General features: G+C 45.6%; 1 protein-coding gene across 2 annotated transcripts in view; it reads right to left on the bottom strand.

Moving 5' to 3' along the window:
* The window catches only part of LOC142573168 (uncharacterized), a 275915-nt gene that overhangs the window by 54905 nt on the left and 196042 nt on the right, over positions 1-24968 (bottom strand). Inside the window, exons 14-16 of one of the 2 annotated variants that reach the window (XM_075682735.1) lie at positions 24346-24485; positions 17946-18057; positions 7972-8112 (exon numbers count right to left, since the gene is read on the bottom strand). In XM_075682735.1, coding sequence (XP_075538850.1) covers positions 7972-8112; positions 17946-18057; positions 24346-24485 — 393 coding nt within the window. The remainder of the gene's footprint in view (positions 1-7971; positions 8113-17945; positions 18058-24345; positions 24486-24968) is intronic. The other variant, XM_075682737.1, reaches the window with a different exon arrangement.

The raw sequence follows: 24968 nt of genomic DNA, 5'->3' as shown, positions 1-24968 counted from the left end.
TGGTTCAGGAAGTCCATACCGAGAATGACGTCTCGTGAACACTGTTGGAGGATAACGAAGGTGGCAGGGTAAGTCTGGTCATGAATGGTTATTCTTGCCATGCACATTCCAGTCGGCATGATGAGGTGTCCTCCAGCGGTCCGAATTTGAGGGCCTTTTCATGAGATCTTAACTTGTTTCAACTGTGTGGCGATGTGTCCACTCATTACGGAGTAATCAGCCTCTGTGTCCACTAAGGCGGTAACTGCGTGGCCGCCCAGAAGCAAGTCGAGGTCGGTGGTTCTTTGTCTGGCGTTGCAGTTAGGTCTTGGCATCGGATCACGGCTGCGTCGTGTTGAACTGAAGTTGGAACGTCGAGTCGTCAAGTCGTCTTTCGTCGGTGTAGTCTTGGCTTCCGGACTTCGTCGGGACGGCGACGTGTCGTTATTATGTTGTCGAGATGGTCTCTTCGGCGTCTTCGGCGGCGGCGGAGGATCTTCGTCAGTTCAACGAACAGCAACCGCACCTCCATCGCTTGCTGCTTTTAGTTTTCCGGATATGGGCTCGCAGAGTGGCCCCGGGCTGGGCCGGTGTATGGTCGGCGCTGCGGCGACAGGTAGTGGCCTGGTGACGGCGAATGGGACGGTCGTCAAGGGCTCCACTGAGTAGCGGCGAGGTAGTCCGCGATGTCACGAGGGTGTTCACCTTCCCGAGGGCGCGGTGCGTCGACAGCGAACCCTCGCAATCCCATATTGCGGCACGGGCATCGGCGGTACACATGGCTGGCTTCGCCGCAGTGGTAGCAGAGCGGGCGGTGGTCGAGGGCTCGCCAAATGTCCGTCTTCCTCGTGTAGCTGCGCTGGGCGACGGGTGGGCGTGCTGGCGGCGGTGGACGACATAATTGCGATGTTACAGGGCCCTGGCGTTGTCGTGGAGGGGGACCTTGACGGCGGGCGACGGCGGCGTAGGTCATCACTTCCGGCTGAGGTTGCGGTGATCGTGCTTGCACCTCAGGGACTCCAAGCGATCGCTGAAACCCTTCTTTGATGATTTCAGCGATTGGATCCATTTGGGACGGCGACCTTGGGTAGAACTTCTGCAGCTCCTCCTGTACGACCGCTCTGATAGTCTCGCGTAGATTGTCGGTAGCCAGTGATTGAACACCTGAACACCGGCGCAGTTTGTAGAGTTCATGCGCTGACCAAATTGCCGGTTTCACATCTCAAGTGTCTTCTCGATGCTAGTGGCCTCGCGAAGAAACTCGTCGACAGTCTTCAGTGGGTTTCGTACCATTCCGGCAAAAAGTTCCTCTTTCACACCAGGCATGAGTAGGCGGACTTTCTTCTTCTCGGGCATATCCGGGTCGGCGTGGCGGAACAGACGGCTCATTTCTTCCGTAAAGATGGCAACGTTCTCATTGGGTAGCTGCACTCGGGCGTCCAGCATAGCTTCGGCCCTTTCCTTTCGCACGACACTTGTAAAGGTGCGCAGGAAGCCGCTACGAAACAGGTCCCATGTTGTCAAAGTCGACTCCCTGTTTTCAAACGACGTTCTGGCGGCGTCTTCTAAGGTGAAGTATACATGCCGCAGCTTGTTGTCGGAGTCCCAGTTGTTGAAAGTTTCGACTCGTTCGTAGGTCTCCAGCCAGGATTCCGGGTCTTCATTCACTGCTCCATGGAAGGTTGGTGGGTCCCGAGGTGGTTGTAGGATAACGGGGGACGCTGGGGCAGCCATTGGAGTTGTCTTGACCACGATCTTCTTGGTCGTCTCAGGTAGAAGCCCGTGCTCTGGGGGCAGTCCTTGCAGTCTGCGACTAGCACGCCGGTCTTGGGCAATGTTGGTTTTGTCCTCGCGCTTCGGGCTCGGATTGCGGCTTTGCAGGGGCGTTCGGTACATGAACGCACTAGCACCTCCACCAGATGTGATGTGGAGGTGCTATTGCTAATCATTGGGACCCGCGTGCCTTTCACAAAGTTCTACACCATTCGCGTCAGGCGATGAAATCAGATAACATAAGGTTCGGCGACAACAGAAAGCGGATAGAAGCATCAATAACTTTCCAGAAACTTTGGATACATGCAGGCGTGTCCCCCGCTGTGCGATAACATTTGTTAGCTGGCGAAACATGGTCGCCTGATAAAGATAAGTACACGTGTCAATATCCCCTAAAGTGGTCAGCATTTTTTTTAACCACTGGTAGAATAAAGTCAATGGCTTTTTGCCGAATTTGGACATTTCTGACTCCCGTTTATTCTGACTTTTAGGTAGTCCCTGCCGAACTCTAATTATCGGTAGGTGACAAATAGACAATGTGAAGTTCCATTTATTAAGCGGCTTTAATCAAGTACTATACACTTCTGCAGACCGCTGCGGCCACACATGTATAGCGCAGTCGCTAATTTTGGCGCACTTGGGCGCAAAATCGTGTTTTTTTTATCAGGATGGCACAGGAAATTTCACTTGGCGTAATTTGGCACAGGAATGGGAGCACTGTCCGGCCGCTTCAGCCACTCCCTAAAGAAGGAATGGAGCCAGTCTCAAAATAAAACACAATTTTTGTTTAATGTTAGCATAATAGTGGGGTTAAGGAAAATGGTGTTACCATTCCGCAAATGATCTGTGCAGAAAGGTAGTTTTAGTATAGCGTGATAGCATAGTTTACATGCGGGATGCTTTGAATTTTGCATACGTAGTGCACCTAAGTCATTTTATCTATTTGCCAAGCTTTGCGTATGCATCCCAAAAGTGTGAGAGGCAGAGCAACGAAAGGCAGGAGCGCATTGTATTTGCACTTTCCCTGTCTACCAATCCACAGGGAAATCAGTAGAAGCAGTACAAGCTGTCAGCCATGGGCTCCAAGATCTCTCAATCTCAGAAGCCATATGCTGTCTTGCCTATTTCTCAACTTCGCCAATAGGAGGCACAGCCATCCCAGAAGTTTCTCTCGTTAGGCCTTTACACATTTGAAATGATAAGCGATCTCTAAAAATCCGCAAGGTTATTCATATATGCAGTCGTCTAATCTGCTCGAGACTAAGCGAAAGCCATGTACACAGTCATTTGCTATGAATGAAGTGAATTATACAAAAGCAACAACAAATTCAGTTTGAAGCGGGCGGCTGGGATTGTTGCCATATCTTTATGTAAACCACACCAAAACAGTAATGTTAAATCTGAGAAATAGCATGCGTGCGCTAAATTCTACGAGACGTTCAGCGTTCGCGCATGCACATTTCGATCCCGCTATTACGCTAAGACCATTATTATGTTAACGTAAAATTCCGAGCAAGCACCCCCACCCGTGCAAGCGCCCCCCCTCCCCCCCCCCCAACTTCACTGCTAATTTCAAGTTTCAGCGCCGTTCCAGAAAAGCCCCCCCTTCCCTCTCCACGCCCTTATCACACACTGCATTTAGGCCCAAAAGAAGTTTCGTTGTGTGTTTTTTTCCTTTTCTTTTTTTTTAAAGGCGCGTCCCCATTAGCCACATGGCAACTCGCCGCATGCCGATTAGAGTTCGCGGACCACCGGCCGACAGCGGTCTTGCTGGCAAAAGGCGAGATCTGCCTGTCACACAGTGCAGGGGATCTCCCTGCAGCACAGCGACGCGGGCACTCAGCGACAGAAGAGTGGTCGCGGCTACATTCAACGCTGCTGATCACTCGACACCAATATCGTCGCTAAGCCTTTTCCAGCTCGCTTCGAATCTGTTGCAAACGGCGCTTCAGAACGGACTGCCAATGCTCCCAAGCAGCAATGTCTTCTTGCCGTTGTTGCCACTTTACGATCTCCTTACAATAATTTAACGGTGAAGTACGGTGAAGCGTGCTGGTGAGGAGAAAGTTGATATCAACAAGGGGAATGGGGTGCCCTCTATCCCCACTGCTGTTTATGATGTACATGGTGAGGATGGAGAGGGTGCTAGAAGAAAGTAATATCAGGTTTTATCTCTCATACAAACAGGCGGGTGCAGTAGTAGAGCAGCAGCTTCCAGGTTTATTTTATGCAGACAACATTGTGTTGCTAGCTAACAGGCAAAGTTATTTGCAACGTCTGCTTAATATCTGTGGACAGGAAGGTGCGAGTTTACAATTGAAATGTAGTGTTAGAAAATCAGGTGTTATGGTATTCAATGAAAACAGTGAACAGAAAGTGGCAATACAGGACCAGGAAATACCTTAGGTAAAAGGATATAAATACAGTCAAACTCACTTATAACAATATTCAAGTGCCACGAAAATTCCATTGTTATAACCGATAATTGCTATAACCGGGTTGCATGAAAAAATTGAAATACGGGGATGGCAGAGCTGATGTGAGAAAACTATGCGGGAAGGCAACCCCACCACCTTCCTCCATCTGGGTGCTGATTGTGTTCACACGTTTAACTACTTCCACTGTGCTCCGATCACATGTAACAAGCCGTGGCCATTGGCGCTAAAGAATGGCACTGCTATAACAACTGCATAGAAGGGTCACGGGCGGCAAGGTATTATGCGAGCTCCGTTGAGGCATCGCTTCGATCGCCCCAAAAGGGGCCTTTTAAAAATTGCGAGAAGGCTGCCGCGGCAGCCTGTCAGCTTGAGAAATCCAGTAGAAACGTTGAGGCGAGATCGCCACAAGCATCTCGCCACATACTTCTCACTGGCTTGCATGAGAAAACCCAATGTGCGTCAGCCTTGCATGCTTTATGCAAAGCTTGCCGACATCGTTCTCCAAGGCATCCTTCTCCAAAGCATCGAGGTGCTCCACATAGTGCAGCGAAAGTCCCTCCAGTTCAGTCCCTCTGAACGACGGTCCTTTGCCCATATTCTCCGAGGTGATTGGTGCACTCATACTAGTCTGGTGCTTCTGCGCGAGTGCGGAAGGTTGCGGCCTCAGCTGCCCCGACTCCTTAGACAATGTGGAGAAGTGCGTGCATCACAGGCAGGGAAATTGCCCAAGCAGAAGAAAATACAGGGCTATTTCATGCGAAATTAAGCTAGTTTCATCAATAAAGTGATTTTATAAATGGTATGAGCTTTTATGATATTCAAATCTTTAGCAGGCTTATATCAAATTATGCTCTATATCGAACTCATAGGCGTTTTTCTTTTTTGCGAGTTCGATTGTATTTGCATTCGCTTTGTGTTTGAAAAAACTGACATTCGCCCACCTCCAATAAAGTGGCATTTGTTGTCTTATAAAAAATGCAACATGAACATGAACGTGGCAATTTATGGCAAATCATGCATTGTGCAGGGTGTCTACCAAGTTGACATTTCCAAATTCCCCGAGTTTTCCAGGTTTTCCCTGAGTGATGCAGAACTGTTTTATGTCAAGACGGGCTGAAACCATATCACCCAATGCTGTCACTCTCTAGTAAGCATATGAAAAAAAAAACGACTTAATTCAATTTGAACACTAACAAGCAGTGTTTATGTTATTCAAAAAGAGAATAGAAGGGAGGGGTTAGTAAAATGCACAGCAAATAAAATGTCTTCTAAAAAAATTGCAAATCGAGTTGGACATTCTCAAACACCAATAAAAAGGAGATGCATACAGAAGCAAATATTTTCAAATATGAGCTATTTCTGTCAACTGATAGCAAACTCAGTCGTATGAGGCCCGAACTTTGCCACAAGTGAGATTCTCTCTCAACCGCTGGTGTATCAACCTCAACTATCATGACATATTCTCAGCCCGTGCACAAAGCCTCGGTATTGTGTTTCACTGCTTTAAAGAGTTTATATTGGTTTGGATGAGGGACACCTGCATCTCGGTGTCAGCCAACACTATATTTTGAGCTCAAAATGGCGGCAGGACGCATCCTTTCCAGTTCGTTCCCCAATGCATAGGTCCTTTCTGTTCTTGTCCTTTTGCCACTCGTTCGGCTCACGGACCATTTGAAGTATCTTCTTGGTCAGTTGCACAGTCCACGTCCAATTTTTAGAACTCCTTAGGGGGGCCCGAAAACATTCGAAAAATCGACCAGTTGGAAAAAATAAATGCATGTCATTTACTGCCCTTAAGGGCTCAAACCGCCACAGGCCCATTCGAAAACGCTCTGAAGGCCTGTCGGTACACGTATTAGGCATACCGGTGCTCATACTGTGACAGGAAATACCGGGTGCACACATGTATAATTAACGAATACATACTGTGTCCCGTGGTAATAGCGCCTTCCTACGCTTGTTATGCTTCACTACAATACTTTTGAGTATGCTTCACCAAGTAACATTTCTGTACGGAGGCGAAGCTCACTTTCGGGAACGGGCATTATGCAACGCACCATGCTTTCCAAGCTTCTAAGTCAATTGGGAGGACCACAAAGGCGGAGTCCGTGCCATTGCTGACAGTAGCAAATTCTTTTAATAAAAAATGCTGCACCCAACGGCAAGAAGCTTTGTAGCGAACGGTGAAGCAGCTAGGCCTAGCGTTGCCACAAAGGTGGCTACGGCTGCCAGCGAATCTGCGTGCAAGAACGCCGGTTCGAGGCGGCAAGGTAATCAAAATGGCAGCGGTAGTGGCTTTGATTATTGCCGTTTCGGACCTGCGGTCACGGCAAAATGTTCGGAAAATCATACGGCAGAGTACGGCATACGGCATACATTGACTCTATGGGGTACGTGGTGGTGCAGCAAAGCCGTCCAAATTATCGGGAATCCGGAAAGTTGGTCGTTGATTGTACACTGGCAACTCTTCCAGCCGACGACAGGACGTCAAAGAAGATTTATTACGATTCCTGTCTGTTACTCTAGCTAGCATTACCGCGGCTTTCGACACTTTCAATAAAATTAGAGCTAATTTTCCGTGATGGAGGCACAAATTCTTTGAGTTTCCCTGAGTTTTTCCAGACTACTCAAATCCCCCGAGAATTCCCAGTTTTGCCGGTTCGTAGACACCCTGACTGCAGCTATTGCAGTGGTAGAACAGCCAAAAGGCTTCTTGTAGCATCTCTTGTAGCAGAAAACATTTTTGTAGCAGTACATTTTGACTCTTGTTGCAAAGCATTTTGGATAAGTAAGTGCAGTTAAAAAAATAAACTACTTAATGCAAGCTCTGCAACTCCTAAATCATTTTACAAAACCTATTGAGACACAGAAACAGCACAAACTTGCATTTAGAAGGAATTTTGCTAAAGCAAAGCTTAATGAGAGACACCATGTGATGAGTTAATGAGTTACAAAGTTAGGAAATTTCCCATGTTGTAAGGTGCTCATAAGACGTGGCAAAAACAAAATGACAGATTAGGTACAGGAGGCAGAACTTCACCATGGATGCATTAGTATATCCTTTTGTTTATTTTGAAGAGACACAAGGCTTGCAAGCATTTCTGACAGCCTCTTCTGGGCCTCCAACTGTCTCACCACTCTGGATGTTAGAGAAACATGTTGCTTTCATTTCTGTGGCAACTAGGAGTTCAGCATTGCTCAATCTTTTTTTGCTGATATGATTTTATTATGGGGGGGGGGGGAGTTTTGTTCCCATTTTACGCTGACAACTGATGCCTCTGCATCTATGCTGCTGTTGTTGTTTACAGGCAGCCGTTACTGCTTTGAGCAGTTTTCGACTTAGTGGAATCACTGCACTTACCAGGCCTGGGACTATGCACCTCACTTTGCTGTTCTCGCATTTCAGTATGCAGACACAGACTCATAACCACCACACATAAGCTTCAAAGCTGCACAAGTGCAAGCCCTGTCATTATCTGAATTTACATACTGTTTGGTGGAGAATGAAACATAGTGGAGAATGAAACAGATTGAACACTGTTATCCCCTTCCCAGTGTTTTACCTCTCCAAGGAAGAAGCCAATCCAAAGAAACCACATCTCAGCATTCTCATGCATACAACAGTGCCAGTTTTCTTTTTAGGAAAATATAAGAAGCACTATGGATGTGACAATGCACTTCTGCACATTGCTACCCCTGGTAAATAAGCATGCACATGCAATGAGAGATTATCCACTCGTGCAGAAGGTGGCTGGCTATCTGGTGGCAGCATCTGACGCACCGGAGTGCTGGTGCGTGGCTGGGGGACAAACATGGCATCCACGGTGCGTGACAGCTGATGGCGTAGACGGCCCAATTCCTGCTCCAGGCAGCGGTTCTCCTCCCGAAGGCGCCGTCCTTCTTCTGAGCTTGTTAGTGTCTTCTGCAACAAGAGGTCCACAAGCAATTATGGTGCATGTATAGACCTTTCCCTCTGACAAAACCTTACTCTGCATCGTGTCTCAGCAGTTGGTTCTTCAACCTTTACAAGGACTGCAACTCAACATACTGCTTAGAAAGCATTGCATGAAGAGTATTCCACAGTGGTATCTGCTAGACATTATCCGATCAGAATTACCATAAGTGATACTGCATGTCGCTCTCCATACTGAATGCAGAGCGGACTGTAGGTATCATGTCGCAATTGTATGTGCACAGCATGCTATACATGTCAATACAGTATGTTTGCATCAGGAATGAAAGACCGCCATATAATGTGTTGCAAAGATGATGGCTGTTAACAACTTTGTTGCCATCCCGTACACTCGCTTTCGTTTCCAAGGTGGTTTGTCGTCTTACTGAGTTTCACATGGCTGTGCATTGCGCGAACTTGCCATGACCCTCCAAATCTCAGAATTTTTAACACATGGCAAATAACGGCAAACCTGACATTAAAATGGTACAGACAACTCCCATTCTTTACCGTCAACGCTGGCTACGTGCGGAGCTGTGATGTGAGTCATGTGATGTGCGGTCCTATAGTCTGTTGCGCAGATTGGCCTTACAATAAACCACCTGTCGTAAAGTTGGATAGCCCTTCTGTACTTAGGGGAAAAACTGGAAAGCAATACTTTCTATGCAAAAAGTAAAATGTTGCCGCAAAACACAGGCCCACTATGAAACTTTGGGAACTTCATTGGTATTTAACACAATAGAATGTCACCCATTCATTAGCGTCAGAGGAAAAAAAGAAAGCACTTGATTTTATGCAACAGAAATTCTATTAATTAAAAAAATGTTTTCCAAACCCTCATATACAGTTAAACTTCAATATAATGAAATTCTCTATATAATGAAGTATTTAACTGCACATAACCTCTTGTCCATAGAACACCATGTATTTAGAAATTCAATATGATGAAGTAAGTTTGTATGCGATTTCAATATAACGAAATCTCACTGCTGCCAAAAAAAAAAAAAATGGCGAGAAAATGAACACAAATGTCTGTAGACACAGACGGTAAAATGATTGAATTACAAGTGGCTGATTGCAAACGAACCTCCCAAACCGCACGCTGCGCGACAAGAGCGACCGGCAAAATGGGGCTGCCGCATCATGTTCCGTATGAAGACCAAATGCGATAAGATCCTATCGCACCCCACACACTGTGTGCTTTAGGTGTGAGTGAAAGTGTGCGAGGGTGACAAAAAAGGTGGTGGCTTTATGAGAGCCGCTTTCCCACACGAGAAAAGGGAAACGGGGGAGGGAAGCGAGCTCTTGCGCGCAAGAAGGCGCAGTGAGGGGTAAGTTGGCACATGTCTCGATTTCTGGCATGCGCCTCAGTTGTGGCTGTGCACAGCTGTAAGTGCTGTTTAGCGCATTTGCAGCCATGCACCCTGCTTTAGAGGTAATCTGCAGCGTGCGCAAAGAGTAGGCATGCCAAGACAGCGTGGAACCATGTAAACTGTCTTCCCACGCATTTAGTATTAGAGGTTGTGTAATCTATGAGTTTCAGTGACCCGTTACAGTGAGAGGCAGACGAAGCTTTCGCTTCCCACTGCCGGTGCTTTTCCTGATAGCATTGTCCCAGTAAGGGCGATGCTATCAGTCACGGGGGCAGAGTGCACACGAAAGCGTGGCTGGCATTGCTTAATTCATAGCGTCGACGTGAAGATATCATCGACGTATGTGGCATGAAACCATATCATTCTTGCCGCTTCCCAATTTATCAAAATGAATTGTTTTCTCATTCAAATTTGGTCTTTTTGATTAGCTGATAATGCAGAAAATTCTGAGGCCCCTTTCCACGTAAGCAAAATCAATTGGCGACTATACTTATTTGCATAAAAGGTCTAATTTCAATACAACGAAATTTCAATATAATGAAGCAAATTGCTGATTTTACTGACTTCATTATATCGAGGTTTAACTGTACTAGAACTGAGCTGTTTTCAGTGCTGGCATACTAATTTGGTGTTCTCTTTAATAAGAGTAGACTGTACTGTATACCTTGATTTCTATATGGCCAAGTTACTAATAGCTTACTGAATTCTTTGTATGCAATGCTAGGAGATTCCAGAGAATGTTCAGCACTGTATTTTCTAGCCAAAAAATTGTACGCATTAAATTTGTTAAACATTTTCTAATATTTTTACTGCCTTGATATACAGCTTTTCTTTTTATTGATTTGATTTGAAATCTATTATTCGGTACTTGCACACTCCTACTCAACATAATGGGTTGGCAGCGATAGCTGTGAATAGCAAAGTGTGATCACCCATGAGAAGATTTGTGTACCAGAATATGAAACCAGGTGCGTGGTGGCATTTTCATGCAACACGGGCAGGCAAATACTGCAGGAAAGCTACCACTGTGGGCACCTACTACTCCTGATAGCATGTATGCCTCACACCTTTTGTTGTTTACTTAGGATCTAGCGGCTGGAAAACGTATCACATGTTTACAGCTTAGCAATACAATAAAACCTCGTTAATTCGAACTCGGGTAATTCAAATTCCCAGATAATTTAAAGGTTTTCTGCGGTCCCGTATTTTCCAATGTAAATTTGACGATAATTCAAACAGGCGGCTTAGGCCAACTCAGTTAATTCGAAGATTTGAAGTGTTATACAGTAATTCCCGATACCATTTCCCTGTAAACCTGACGAAACGGCAGCTATTTGGAGCCGTGAGACGACACCACATAGCAATTGCGATTATTTATAGACGAAGCATCCGACCCGTAGTACTGCTAGCACAAAAATCAGTCCATGGTATGCCCGGCGCTCCGCCAAAGCGCGCGCCTGTAGAGTAGAAGATATGCTTCATTGCAACGCAGCGGGCATACCGGTTTTGGTCACGTGCTCTCGTCCCCCACTCCGTACGCTTCTCGCAGTCACAGCGGTCGCAGCTTCAGCGCGTTCCGTGCCAGTGCCACTGGCTGCCGTTCGCCCATTTTCTCTATGTGCCTGCGGCAACATGTGTGCACGCAACGCCGGTCTGCGCCACTTCCTTGTGTGCGGTGGTTAGGGGTGTTGCAGCTAGCATGGTGTTTTTCTTTTTTTTTTCTGAACCGTGCAGAAGTGCAAGTGAGCGAAGGTGCCAAAGTATGAGACTTTAACGCTGCAGCAGAAGTTTTGCTTGATCCAAGAAGCAGGTAAGAACACGTGTTCCAAGACAGAGTTGGCTGAAAGGCACAGCGTGCCCCTCTCGACGTTGTCCACAATATTGAAGAACAAGTCGAAGGTACTGGAGGCCTACAGCAAGACACGTTCTTCGAAGTGGTCGCGAGTACAGGCTCAAACGTACCAAGGTGTCGAATCAGCTTTACTTCACTGGCTGCAGAAAGCAAACGGCGCCCACCTTCCCGTCAATGGAACGATACTGCAAGAGAAGGCCAACGACTTGGCTCTATAACTTGGGCACGAAGAGTTCAAGTGTAGCAATTGGATGGTTCAGCCATTTCAAAGAGTGCAATAATTTGACCTTCGTAGCCGTCTGTGGTGAGAGCGGCAGTGCAAACAAGAGCGTCGTCGACAACGGGAAGAAACACACATTGGCTCCACTGCTTAGCGAGCATGGTGCAGACGATGTGTACAATCTTGACGAGGCAGCCCTTTTTTAAAAGATGCTGCCCACAAAAATGTTCACAGCGAAGGACACCGTGGTCAAGGATCGAAAGCAGGGCAAGGAAAGAATTACTGTTCTGTTAGGCGCGAACATGTGCGGTGAACACAAGCTGCCGCTACTCGTAGTTGGAAAGAGTGGGAAACCTCGCTGGTTTAAAAATGCACGGCTGCCACAAAGGGATGAGCTTATCTACCAGCACAACAAGAAAGCCTGGGTCACAGATGCAATACTTGAAGATTAAGTTCAGCAGCTTGACCGCAAGTTCGCAGCCACATGCAGGAACGTACTCTCAGGGTGTCTACCAAGTTGACATTTCCAAATTCCCTGAGTTTTCTAGGTTTTCCCTGAGTGCCTTTGCAAAATTCCCTGAGTGATGCCGAACTATGTTTTATGTCAAGACGGGCTGAAACCATATCACCCGATGCTGTCACTCTATAGTAAGCATATGAAAAAATGTTTAAAAAGAAACAACTTAATGCAATTTGAATACTAAGGAGTAGTGTTTATGGTATTCAAAAAAAGAATAGAAGGGACGGGTTAGTAAAATGCACAGCAAATAAAATGTCTTCTAAAAAATAGCACATCGAGTCAGACATTCTCAAATACAAATAAAAAGAAGATGCATACAGAAGCAAATATTTTCAAATATGAGCTATTTCTGTCAACTGATAGCAAACTCAGTCGTATAAGGCCCGAACTTTGTCACAAGTGAGATTCTCTCTCAACCGCTGGTGTATCAACCTCAACTATCATGACATACTCTCAGCAAGGCACAAAGCCTCAGTATTGTGTTTCACTACTTTAAAGACTTTACTTTGGTTTGGATGAGGGAGACCTGCATCTCGGTGTAAGCCAACACTGTATTTTGAGCTCGAAATGGTGGCAGCACGCTTCCTTTCCCGTTCATCCCCCAATGTGGAGGTCCTTTCTGTTCTTGTCCGCCTTCCGCCACTCATTCGCCCCATCGACCATTTGAAGCATCTTCTTCGTCAGTTGCACAGTCCACGTCCGATTTTTCGAACTCCCTACAGCAGCCACGAAACGTCCGAAAAATCGGCCGGTCAGAAAAAATAAATGCATGTCATTTACTGCTCTTAAGGGCTCAATCCGCCACACGAACATTCGAAAACGCTCTGCTGGCCTGCGGGAACAGGTATTAGGCATATTGGTGCTCGTACTGTGACAGGAAATACCGGGTGCATGCGTGTATAATTAAGGAATATATACTGTGTCCCGGGGCAACAGCCCCTTCCCACGCTTGTTATGCTTCATTACAATGCTTTTGCATATGCTTCCCCAAGTAACATTTCTGTACAGAAGCGAAGCTGACTTTCGGGAACCGGCATTATGCAATGCACGGTGCTTTTTAAGCTTCTAAGCCAATCGCGAGGACCACAAAGGCGGAGTCTGTGTCACTGCTGACAGCAGCGAAATCTTTCAATAAAAAACGTGGCACCCAACGGCAAGAAGCTTCGTAGCAAACGTCGAAACAGCTAGGCCTAGCGTTGCCGCAGTGGTGGCTACGGCTGCCAGCGAATCCGCATGCAAGAACGCCGGTTGAAGGCGTAGAGGTAATCGAAATGGCATCGGTGGTGGCTTTGATTAATGCCGTTTTGTACCTGCGGTTACGGAAAAATGTTCGGAAAATCATACAGCAGAGTACGGCATACGGCATACATTGACTCTATGGGGTACGTGGTGGTGCAGCAAAGCCGTCCAAATTATCGGGAATCCGGAAAGTTGGTCGTTGATTGTACACTGGCAACTCTTCCAGCCGACGACAGGACGTCAAAGATGATTCATTACGATTCCTGTGTGTTACTAGAGCCAGCATTACCGCGACTTCCTACCCTTTCAATAAAATTACAGCTTATTTTCCCTGATAGAGGCAAAAATTCCATGAGTTTTCTCTGAGTTATTCCTGAGAATTCCCGGTTTTCCCGGTTGGTAGACACCCTGACCCTTTATTGTTGATAACTGCCTGGCGCATGGTGACATCCCACACCTGAAAGCTATCAGGATGGTATTTCTTCCTCTGAACACTAGATCGATCTCGCAGCCAATGGGCCAAGGCATCATTCACCACACGAGAAAAATTTACCGCCACCACCTGCTCAAGCGCATGCTCCTTTGGCTATGACAAAGGCAAGGAGTACTTCATCAACGTCCTCGGGGCCATATGTCTTATCGTGCATGCATGGAAGCAAGTGGAACCCACTTTGATCATGCGGTGTTTTGAACACGCTGGCTTCTCTAAGGAAAGCACCATCGATGCTGATGGTGACTATTCATGTGAACTTGATGAAGAAGGAGCCGAGTATTGCGACCGCATCAATGCACTCTGCGCAGAGGATAGCGAATCCGGTGCAGTTGGCTTCCCCGAGTATCTGAACTTTGAATATGGTCAACAAACATGCTACTTACTTGGAGAGTGAAGCTAACGCTGATACGACCATATGCGATAACAGTGACGACAATGATGCTAACGAGCCTTCCCGAGCACCCACTCTAGGGGAAGTTATCGAACCGCTGAACGTTATCCGCAGTTTTGTTGAGTGCCATGGTGGAAATTCTCAAATGCTGCATGTAGTTGCCCAACTAGAAAACATGACCCTTGGAGCCTCGAACTACAGGACGCGCGAAACCAGCATCTCTGGTTAGTAATGCAAAAATCACCGAATAAAGGTAGCACATTCCTTCAGCGAAATTTTTTGCCTGGGTTGCATTTTTTTGTGTTTGGTGAATTTGAAAATCCGCTCAATTCAAATATTGTTTGCGGTCCTGATGACTTCGACTTAACGAGGTTTTACTGTATACTGTACGCTGGTGCCAAAAGATTGAGCAAAGAAGAAGTGTAACTGTATTCGGTCAATTGTTGCATTCTCGATCGCGAACGTTGGCACTGGGAAATTGTACAAAACGGGATCATATTAGTGAGGTCCAATACCAAACTTTAAGTTTAGCCGCCGATGCCTGATGAAGCAGTGCTGATTAAGCCTAATGACGTAAGAAACATTGTCGTGATGAAAATTCGCCGCTGGTCGATCTGGTAATGGCCCGCAAGCTGCCCTGGAATGCTTGCTCCGAATATGTTCATAAAGGTAGCTTATCAATTATCAATGCCAAGATCAAGCGTAAAGTGTAGATTGATGACTGTTGAAGCGATGTTACGTTCATCGTCGCGTATCCAACACGATTTGTGTGTTTTCTGGCGGCTAATCGGCTTGATGTTCGTTCATGCTATTGCACTTTCCGAATTACGTACTGCTTTTGTTGCCGTTCCTTCTGTCAACATCGCATTATCATTTCAACCCGTACTGCCGACCCGGAAGAACCTTGTATCAATGTGGGCGGCCCCTGTTTGCGTAGCGCCACCCTGCGGACTGCAGCGTTTTGGCGTCTGGCCAACGTCAGGTAGCACTCGCAGTGATGAAGTCTGCTACTGCGTCAGCCCATCTGTGGTGCACTCAACGCTTCTTTCTCCTCGAAAACAAAGTGAAGTGCTCGCTTATATGGCATTTAGCACGAGGGACACTGAAGTGCACACGACATGTGGCAATGTGTGGGTCTCTACAACGAATATATTAGATATTCAAAAAAGTGAGTAGTAGATATTCAATTCGCTAATCCAATGATTCGAACATTCAATATTCGATTCAGTGATTTTTGAGTATTTGTACATCCCTAAATAATACAGTGCTTTGTTCATATCTTTAAGTTGTAACATTTAAGAACGATGCAGTGTCAAAACTGTGAATTACAAATTTAACTCTTTATTGGGCAAACTTGTGCCCAGCAAGACAAGTAATACTTAAGCACAATAGTGGCGAGCAAAGCAGGTGATTGTTGAGAATCTGATCTGTGGGTCACGAGCATCGGCTTTTATACATGGCTTGTGGAAGGTTCCAGCATTATTGCTGGTGCTCGCACACTTTCCAGAAAGTGCAACACTATTCGCGTCACGCACACAATCTGATTACACAAGGTTCAATGAGAACATACACAGCAAACAGAATCAACAATAATATTCTAGTAAGTTCCAAATCAGTGAAGGTGCACCTTGCACTGAGAAGTAACATTAAGGTCATTAGCAGGTGAAATGCAGTCCGAGAGAGAAGGATAGACAAGTATGCGGTTCAATATCATCATATCGAAAGCATTGTTCTTGTCATTACACTGCATGATATAAAGCACGGTTTATTAAAAGCAAAAGATAAGCATTAAGAACACCTGAGCAGTTCATTCTCACACTACGTGGTCAGGCATTATCAGGATGAAGTTAGCAAGGCAATCTATAGCCAGTTTGCTCCTGTGTACACCGCCGAGACAGAAGTGGAATTTTGTGTTACCTGCAGCAACAGCGGAATGGTAAAAGCAAGCTCCTTTACCGATTCAAATGTTTTCAACAGATACTACCAATATTACATTAACTACTGTTGCAATGATGCATATTTCTGGTCTGTTTCAAAGACGACACACATATAGAATGCCTATATACCGTATTTACTCTCGTAATGAATGCACCCCAAATTAGTCGCAATAAATCTGAATTTTTGTTTCCTCGCGTGATGATCGCATCTCCAACTTTGCTACTGTGCAGTCCCACGATCAAACAGCCGTGCTTTATTTTTTGGAGAGACTACAATCTTTGACTCTCGCATATGTCTTTAAATCAAGCGCACTTAATGCTTAATGCACCCTTTCTGCAAGTGTCAGTGCAAAGGTGCCTTGCAGATTAGAGAGAGAAAAAAAAAACGGAACTAGCTCTCTGCAACACAAAGTTCACGTACTTCACGCTGACGTAATACGAGAGCGTATGCACAGAATGCGCAGCCAGGAGCAGCACACGCGAGAGTCTGCACTTGATTGGCATAGTGGTCATAGTAGGGCGTAGTGTCGCATTTGCGTGCCTGTGGTTCGCTTTTCTGCCTGCCTTGGATGTCGACATGTGTGATGGGCCTTAAGTCAAGTTATATGCCTGCTGCGGGACATAGAGTTTATCTGCTCACAAAACGGAAATGCTGATCAGACATCAATAAACTTTGACATGGCAATGAGCAGGACGGTCGAGGAAAGAGACGCATATAGCGTGCTTGTCAAAACAGGTGTGCGCTTTAACGTGATGCTTGCGATAGTGACAAACAACTAGAAAAGGCTGCAAGGACAAGCTAGGGCACGATAGGAGATCGCTGTTCAGAGGGTGTGTTCAGTTTTGCCATGCACGATTGGCCTAGGCCATGCTGACTTCATGCGACTGATGCATTGGTTCTTTGTTCTGTGGTAAAACCATGACGTGGATGAAGTAGCCAGTGACCTGAACAGCACATCTAGTGGTTCCGATGGAGTAAATTTACGGCTTACAAATGGTATACACGTATTTTTACTGCAACGATAAAGTTATCTTATGCATGTTCCAAATCATTACCGTTGTACTTTTCAATTTTTGATGTTTCAAAAATGTCTCTATGAAATTACGTACCCCCCCAACTTTGATTCGGTATATTGGGAAAAAGATGTGAGTTGATAACACTCATATATACGGTATTACCCAAAAAAGTCAACTGCCAAGTGCCATATATGAGTGAAATTTAATTGCAAATGATACCATGGTCTAACTAAGAAGTTTAGCTTCCTCAGCAATGCAGCATAGTTCACTATGCACCCTTTTTTGTTTTATATTCATGGTGGCCAAGATGAAAGTTATCAGATTTTGTTTTAGTGTTATGTTTGTTCTAAACTACTCAATGACACAAAGTATTTTAATATTATTAGAAAAATCAGGTTTGCGAACAGCAGTTATTCAATTTTAGAATTGCATTAAAACAGGCAACATTTCATTCATTATTTGAAAGTTTAGATATCTACACACCCCTAGCTAACTAAATGCAAGTGAACCAATATGAAATGAGTAATTTGCATTCCGTTGGTTTGCCAGGTGAGTGAAAATCACATGCTTCAGTAATGAACGGTCTGCTGTTAAGTCTTGTGCAATAATTACTGGGAGCCTATTGCCAATTAACACATTCCTACAACTTGCAACATTGCAGAAGAATGAAACATTTGCACTGCCGCCTCAACCAAACAGTGATATTGCAGCAATAACACAGCAGCCACACACTACTGAACCCTCCAACTTGTGACGTGTACCTGCCGGTGCAGCCGTTGTTTGGCAGCCTCTGACTCAGCCAACTGCACAGCTACAGCTGAAAACTTGGCCTCCAGGCTGTTTTTCTCTCGCCGCATTGACTCCAGCTCGGCGCTGCAGGGATTGAAGGCACAGTATTGGGTTAGTACAGTCGATACTCATTACAACAGACCGTATTATTCCAGTGAGAAAGGTTCGTTACATCAAATATTAGGGCATTTTGAGATCGTCAATCATTGTTTTTGAAGCACCATAACTATGGTTTCGAAGTGAACCAGGTAAGGCCTAGCGACACCCTTAGCTCGGTGCTGAGCTGACAGCAATGGGCAGTGATGACCCACTTGCATGGTTGACCCGAAAATGCTGATGGGATGTTGCGTGGCATCTAATTAAGGGAACCATGCCCTTGTTTCTTAAAGGAGAACTAAACCACTTTTTATCGAGGTTGAGCAGTGCATCTCAAGTTAAAAAAGGCTATTTCAGAAATACTTTGCCACAAAAAGTACTTCAATGTGTTCAGCAGAAGCAGAGTTAATGGCAATCAAAGGTCACATACGATCCGTCTTTGCGGTGCTTCCGTTCCTTGTTCAAAGCCTTGCATTGCTAAAGCTATGGCAGAGCGGGGCATGCCCACAACGCTCCTCCTACTGAATGTCACCGTGGTGCGCAGTTCAAATTTGATTTTAGATGTTCACGTAGATGCCACTACTTCCGATTTTGATGCCTACAATGAGCCAAACGCGGCTGTTCTCAGTAAGCCACAGTGCACTCAGCCAGTGGACTTGTCACGGTATCTACGCTAGGTAGAAACCGCAACTAGATCAGTGGTCCCACTGATGAATTGAGATTCGGAGCATTTTTTGGAGCAGCAAAATCTTAATTATGGAGTAGTTTGGAGCACCCAAATACAGATTTTGAAGCACTTTGGAGCTAACAAATGCCAGCTGCTGGACATATCCAAGGCTATTTCGAACTGTCATGATATGTACAGAGTGGACGGAAAACAAAAACAAAGCTGTGTTCGCCATGCGGGGGCGACGACGAAGTGCTGAGCTCGAGTGGCACGTGGTACGTGCTGGTGTTCTGTGCTGCTCGGCATTCAAGGCCAGCCGTTTCTCGCTGGACGCCCAGTCACGAGAACCCAGGATCCCCCACTACACCGTTCACGGATGCCAAAAGCCTGTGTTCCTGCTGGGCAAAACGGTCCAGGGAGCCTGGCTGCTTTCCCGGGCCACTGCAATCGGCTACCGTCGGCTACCGTGGCTATCACAGTCGCTGCTGCGACTGCGAATTCTGTGATGCCGTGGGGAAGCCCCTGGAAACGTCGACCAAACACCAGCCAACCCTTCAGGATCAACATTGAGTTTGACTCGGCAACAGGCTGCACACGCACGAATGCATGAGAGACTATTTATATCGTAAGACAGAAATTTTAGTTAGCAGCCATAGGACTGTAGGTGTTAATCATAACAACTTTAAGTATATGTCTCTCGTCAGGTTTATATTTTGTCCTGCTAATATAGATTCTGTGTTGTGTGTGCACTCGGGTGTTGATTGAGTTCCTTGGTTAGTGGTCCTGGGTCCAAACCTCTCTTATTCAATCACACGAACACTTAAAAGAGGCAAGGGTTATTCCAGAGTATATTTGCTTGCTGTAAAACAATGTTGCTCTGCCTCTAAATACAAAAATGTGGTAACCTAAATTTGAGAGTTCCTTTAATTTAAATGAAGACAATGAGCCTGTTCACACAACATGCTGTGATTAGTTTATTTCAAATTGAGTGAAGCTGCGCAGGCATTGCCTTTTACATCTTATATATTTTTCATTGACAGCTGCCAGCTTAGCAATGTTTTCAGCAAGGCTCTAGCATCAATCAGAAACACCTGACCAGTCTCAATGTCATCAACGCTCTTCTGAGCCAGGCCAGACTTGAGTGTTTTGTAATCCTCAAGCATTGCTTTAGACAACACCACACACTTTTCAGTGGTCTGCTTTTCCTCGTAAAGCTGAAGCCTCTGTTCAGCAATCTGGCCAATTCACAACTGGCGCTGACCGATTTGGACATCAGAAATTTTTAAACAAGCTTGATTATTAGAACTATTTTGAGACGCTATCACTAGCTCATAAATTTAATGTAAGTATGACCAAAATTTCGGACAATTGGGGCATGCTATTCAATAACTGGGACTCTGCCTGCCCAACTCCGTGCTAATGTGATCACTAAGTTGAGTGGAAATGGCGATATTTTGGCTTTGATATGTCGCTGGTACAGCCACAGCATGGTGGTTGGCCATGTTGCCGGCATCTCCTGGAAACCGAAACTAGCGAAGAATCCAGCATTGAGGGCACCCAAACCGCAGGGTAGGCGAACGCCGGCAAGCCATTCACAAATTCCACAGTGTGGCTCCGCCCATCTAGAATTTGTTCATCTATGTGTTAAATAGAGACTCGGTCGCAGTAACTGCATGTTATTTAAGCGGCGCCAAATCCCCTCTTGATGTCTGCGCCGACGAAGACAGTGACTGTTGCGACGAAAAATGATCAGCAATTACAAGACTCCATAATGTGAAATTTGAGTGCAGCTGTATACGTGTTTTCTATTCGCGATGTATTGAGGCATCGCACCAATCCCTGCACCAAATGGCAGAGATACGTCACGTGGCACTATATACAGACCAGCCATACAGTTGCTACTTCCCAGCAACCGAAGCTTTTGAAACTGTAATCTTTACCGTTAAACACTTGTAGCAAATGCTATGCACAAAGGCGAGCTTCTTTTAAATTCTTTTTTTCTTTCTCCGCATGGCTAGTGCCGCCGATGCCACGCATGTGTGGACATGAGTGTCATCTGGTGGTGCTTCAAGGTGGCTTCCTCCACTTTAATCCTCATGCTTCCACTGTACCCTCCTCTGCCACTCTCCTCCTTGTACACTCTTCACTTTCGCCATATTTCATATCCCGCTGTGCTCTGCATTCGCTCTTCCATCTTTTGCTGTGCTTGTTCGCTCAGTTACACCACTGAAGCACAGCAAAGCTCAACTCAGGAATGGGTGCCTAAGAGCTGCACCCTAATACCCGCCCCTCATTCGGCTATGACAGCACAGTCCACTTCTGGACTGCGATGTTGTAGCGGTGCATTATGCTCGATAGCCAGCTGATACCATTGATAACGCAAGCAGAGCACCGCTCTTCCCACTGACAGAGCGCAAAAAGGAGTGACGCCGGAAAAGGCATTGCTACAAAATCACGTATTGTTGTGTTGCCAAAAGTTGAAGATTTGGTTGCAAGCATTGATTGTACTTTTGTATATCTGTGGCAACAGCATGACAATGGTAGGGATACAAACGACCAGATCGTAGGAAACTGTACGTGCGCACAGTAACTCGCTGGAAAAATTCTGCTTTATTTGTGGACGATTCCTTTGGGGATACTTTTGCAAAATTTCACGAGACTAGCACTGGACATGTCGACGAATGATAGCATTCCGAACACAGTGCCAAGAATGCTGCTGTTCGAAGATGCCGACACATCTGACGCAAAATGCTGCAAGAGTAAACATATCGTGGAAAGTGGTCATCCGAGAAAACGGCACTTCATTAGCCACTCGTGCAATAAAGTTACTTGCTTTCTGGTGAATTTAGAAATTTCCAACTCCCAATTATTCGGACATTTAGGCGTTGGTCGTTGGACATTTAGTTGTTGAACTTATTGGTCAGCGATGTATAGATAATGTGTAGCGTGAAGTTCAATTTATGAAGCCACTTAGTGATGCGAGCTCCGCACGTCTACAGGCCACTGTGGCCACACACGTAATGTGCAGTAGCTAATTTTGTTGCGCTTCGGAGCAAAATCATGTTTCTTTATCAGGATGGCACAATAAATCTTGTCTGTCACAATTTGGCAAAATTGTTAAGGGAGTGGAAGCATTGCTACATGCAATGTAGCAATGCTCCCACTCTCTTACCAAATTGTTTACCTTACCAAACGTTTTCTCTGTGCACGACAGGGCTTGCGCTCATATGCTCCAGTCTCGCTGTGCTACGTGGTGCAGACCAGCTTTGCCCTGCACCAGCTGGACCGATGGATCCAGCTGGTGGATCCATCGTTGGAAGGAGTTGGAAGCCACATCCAACTTGAGCATTTTGAAGGGCTACCAAGTCTGCCAAGGCGTCTCCGGCTGAGTGAGCTTGCACTGACAAGCGTGCGTGTGGTCTGACCTTAAGTTTTGCATGGTTCAAGGCTATTTGATTGTGGAAAAATAGCCGAAATCAGCCAGACCCTACAGCTATGACGCCGATCAGCAGGGTGGCAGTGGCTGAGTGTGAGCAGATGATAGTTGGCTTCTTTTGGAAGTACATAATTATTATCGCAATTTGAAAGCAGACATTAATTCACTTCAGCCTATTTATTTAACTGTGTCAATAAATATACACAGTAACAGTAGGAAGAGGGGCACTGATCCATTCTTCTTGATTGATGTCAGCTAGTGGCAAATAGCAGCCATGTATGGGAATCTGCTATATTATGAAATAAAACATCCAGAAAAGAGCAAGGAGCAGGCTTCTGTTGAAAAGAAAGCATTTGAGAAAAAGGTTACTTTGCACTTTGCTTGCGAGCTGTATGCAAAACTGATGACTGTAACTGAAAACTGAAATGACTGCAAAACTTGGCTGAGATGTTCACAGCAACGTATGCTATGTTTTTTCACCAAGTCCAAGGGGTGGTTAAGGACTCTTTTTAAAAAAAAGTGCGCTTCCGCATATTCCGCAAGTGGCTGGAAGTAGTTATGTGCGCTGCACTGCCACATGCACATACCACCATAGCAAAGTATGTTGTATTCACAGCATCTATACTTTGTTTCAGTAGTTTCTCCCTGCAATGTGGAAGCTACAGACATATTTGACCAATTAGGAGGGCGAACGCATACTGAAGGTGTCCTTCCGTGCCTTGTCATCTGCTAGCGGCAACCACTGCAGTCCAGGTGGCAGCAGTATCAACGAGCATGCAGTGAGATCAACTGTTGAACTTGTGATAGAAGTGGCAGAAAATCTGCTCTGCCACTAAAAGAGGTGCATCTTCGACGTACCGAGGAGAAGAAGGGTTGCACAGATGAAGGAAGCGGAGGATTTAGAAGGAGCACTCAGCCGGCACGTAACGTCGTATGGAATGGCAGTGCCATACTTCGATCCTTCTTGTAACATCCATTTGTACAATGTGCGCTTGCTGGTCCGTAAATGCAACCTTTCTCTTAATTACCAAGTTTGTGCTTGCACCTTCACCACACTGTTCCAAGCATGTTCAACATCAGCTGCTCGGTTCCTTTTATGTTAAGAGCAGCTTGAAATGATTCAATGCAGGTGTGCTTGCGAACAACAGTTTCACGAAGGTCGAAGCACTACCCAGGTTGGAGCCCTCCGCAATGCAGTAGCTGTGCTGACTACACATGAATTTCATCTTCAGCATCATAGAGCCTCAATAAATGTATTAAAAAGCAAAATTGTGCAAAATACCGCAGTTTCCAAGTAAACACTTACCGACAAGACCACTAGTTAAGGCCATTATGGAAGCAGTGCTATGGCACTATGTACAGCTCACTGAGCAAGAATCTGTGCTCCAGGCCTCACAGCTTTGGCTCTGCTGTGAAGAACTACCGAAACTAAGTAGGTACAAAATTTGCAGCAAAATTTGTTCATTGCAGCTGATAGTCCATTACAGACAGACTCATTAGAAGTGGAAATGTTGCATGAATAATAAAGGTAGACCAAACTAAGTGAGAGGAACGGTCTTTCATTATTAAAAGTATGTTGTATGTGGATTCGTTGTAAGTGGCATGGACTGTACTATACACTTGGAAGCTCTTAAGGTGCACCAAGTGCAGCCTACAACCCTTACCAGGCCACAGTTGCCAATGCTATCATAAAAACAACCCTCTGTGTAAATGGCCAATAAAAATGTGCTGGCATGTCATTATCTAATCACTTCGAAAACAACACTAGGCACACGGAGTTTCCAGTGAGGCTGGGCACTTGCAAGAAATTCATGCTTCTGTTTCTACTCAGGTGCATAAATTTCAGTTATCTCTGCAATACTAACACCTTAACAGAATGCTATAACACTGCCTTTCAAGTCAGAGGACATGAAGTGACAAAACATGCCGATATCAATGCACTTTTCTGCAATAGAAATCGATTTCACATTTTCATGACAATCCCACAAATATACTGGGTAGCAAATAGTGTGACTTGATTATGGATTGCTGACCTTGCATGCAAACATGCTTAAGTGCTATTGAAATGTTTTTCTTCTAGTAAAATAATTTAGCCAAAAAATAAGACATATCGCTCCGCTAAGTGGAGACATGCAACACCACATTCAACCCCCTCCCCCCACTGTGCACTGACCAGACGCGCTTGCTCTCATCGCGGAGGCTGTCCGCCATCGTTTCGGCGCTGTGCAGCTGGGCCTCCAGAGCACGCTCCCGCTCAGCCAGCCGCTCTGACCGCAGTTGCTCGGAGGCTAGTTGCTTCTGCAGATGCTCCACCTGCAGGCCAACGCAGTGCTCGCTGTTGGGCTGGTCTGCTCAAACTCAAGCAAACAGTGGCTAGCACAAACTTCAGGAAATGACGGGATGGGACAATCGCTGTTATTTTACTTATGATTACAAGTTATACAGTAGAATTCCGTTAATTTAACTCTGGTTAAATCAAATTTTTTGATAATTTGATCCCAAGTGCAAGTCCCGGCTGGCACCGGTGCATTTCTATGGGCATAAACTTTAATTATACCAATCTTAAAACTGACATTTGCCAGATAATTCGAACTTGGCCCATCAGCACACAAGCGCGTGACCCCTTTAGTGGCAGCGTCTGTCTCGCAAGAGCTTAGGGACAGTAAATGCATTGAACACACCATCTCCTGTCGAAAATGCCTATTTTTGGCCTGCCCTAGGAACATTTTCATGCAGTAATCGAAGCTCACAATGTCTAATCCTGGTATTTAGGTGACTCTAATGTGCACCTTCTTT

Source organism: Dermacentor variabilis, chromosome 2 (assembly GCF_050947875.1).
Source record: "Dermacentor variabilis isolate Ectoservices chromosome 2, ASM5094787v1, whole genome shotgun sequence".
Lineage (NCBI taxonomy): Eukaryota > Metazoa > Arthropoda > Arachnida > Ixodida > Ixodidae > Dermacentor > Dermacentor variabilis.
The sequence above is the reverse complement of the archived record's forward strand: the minus strand, read 5'-3'. Positions and strand labels throughout refer to the sequence as shown.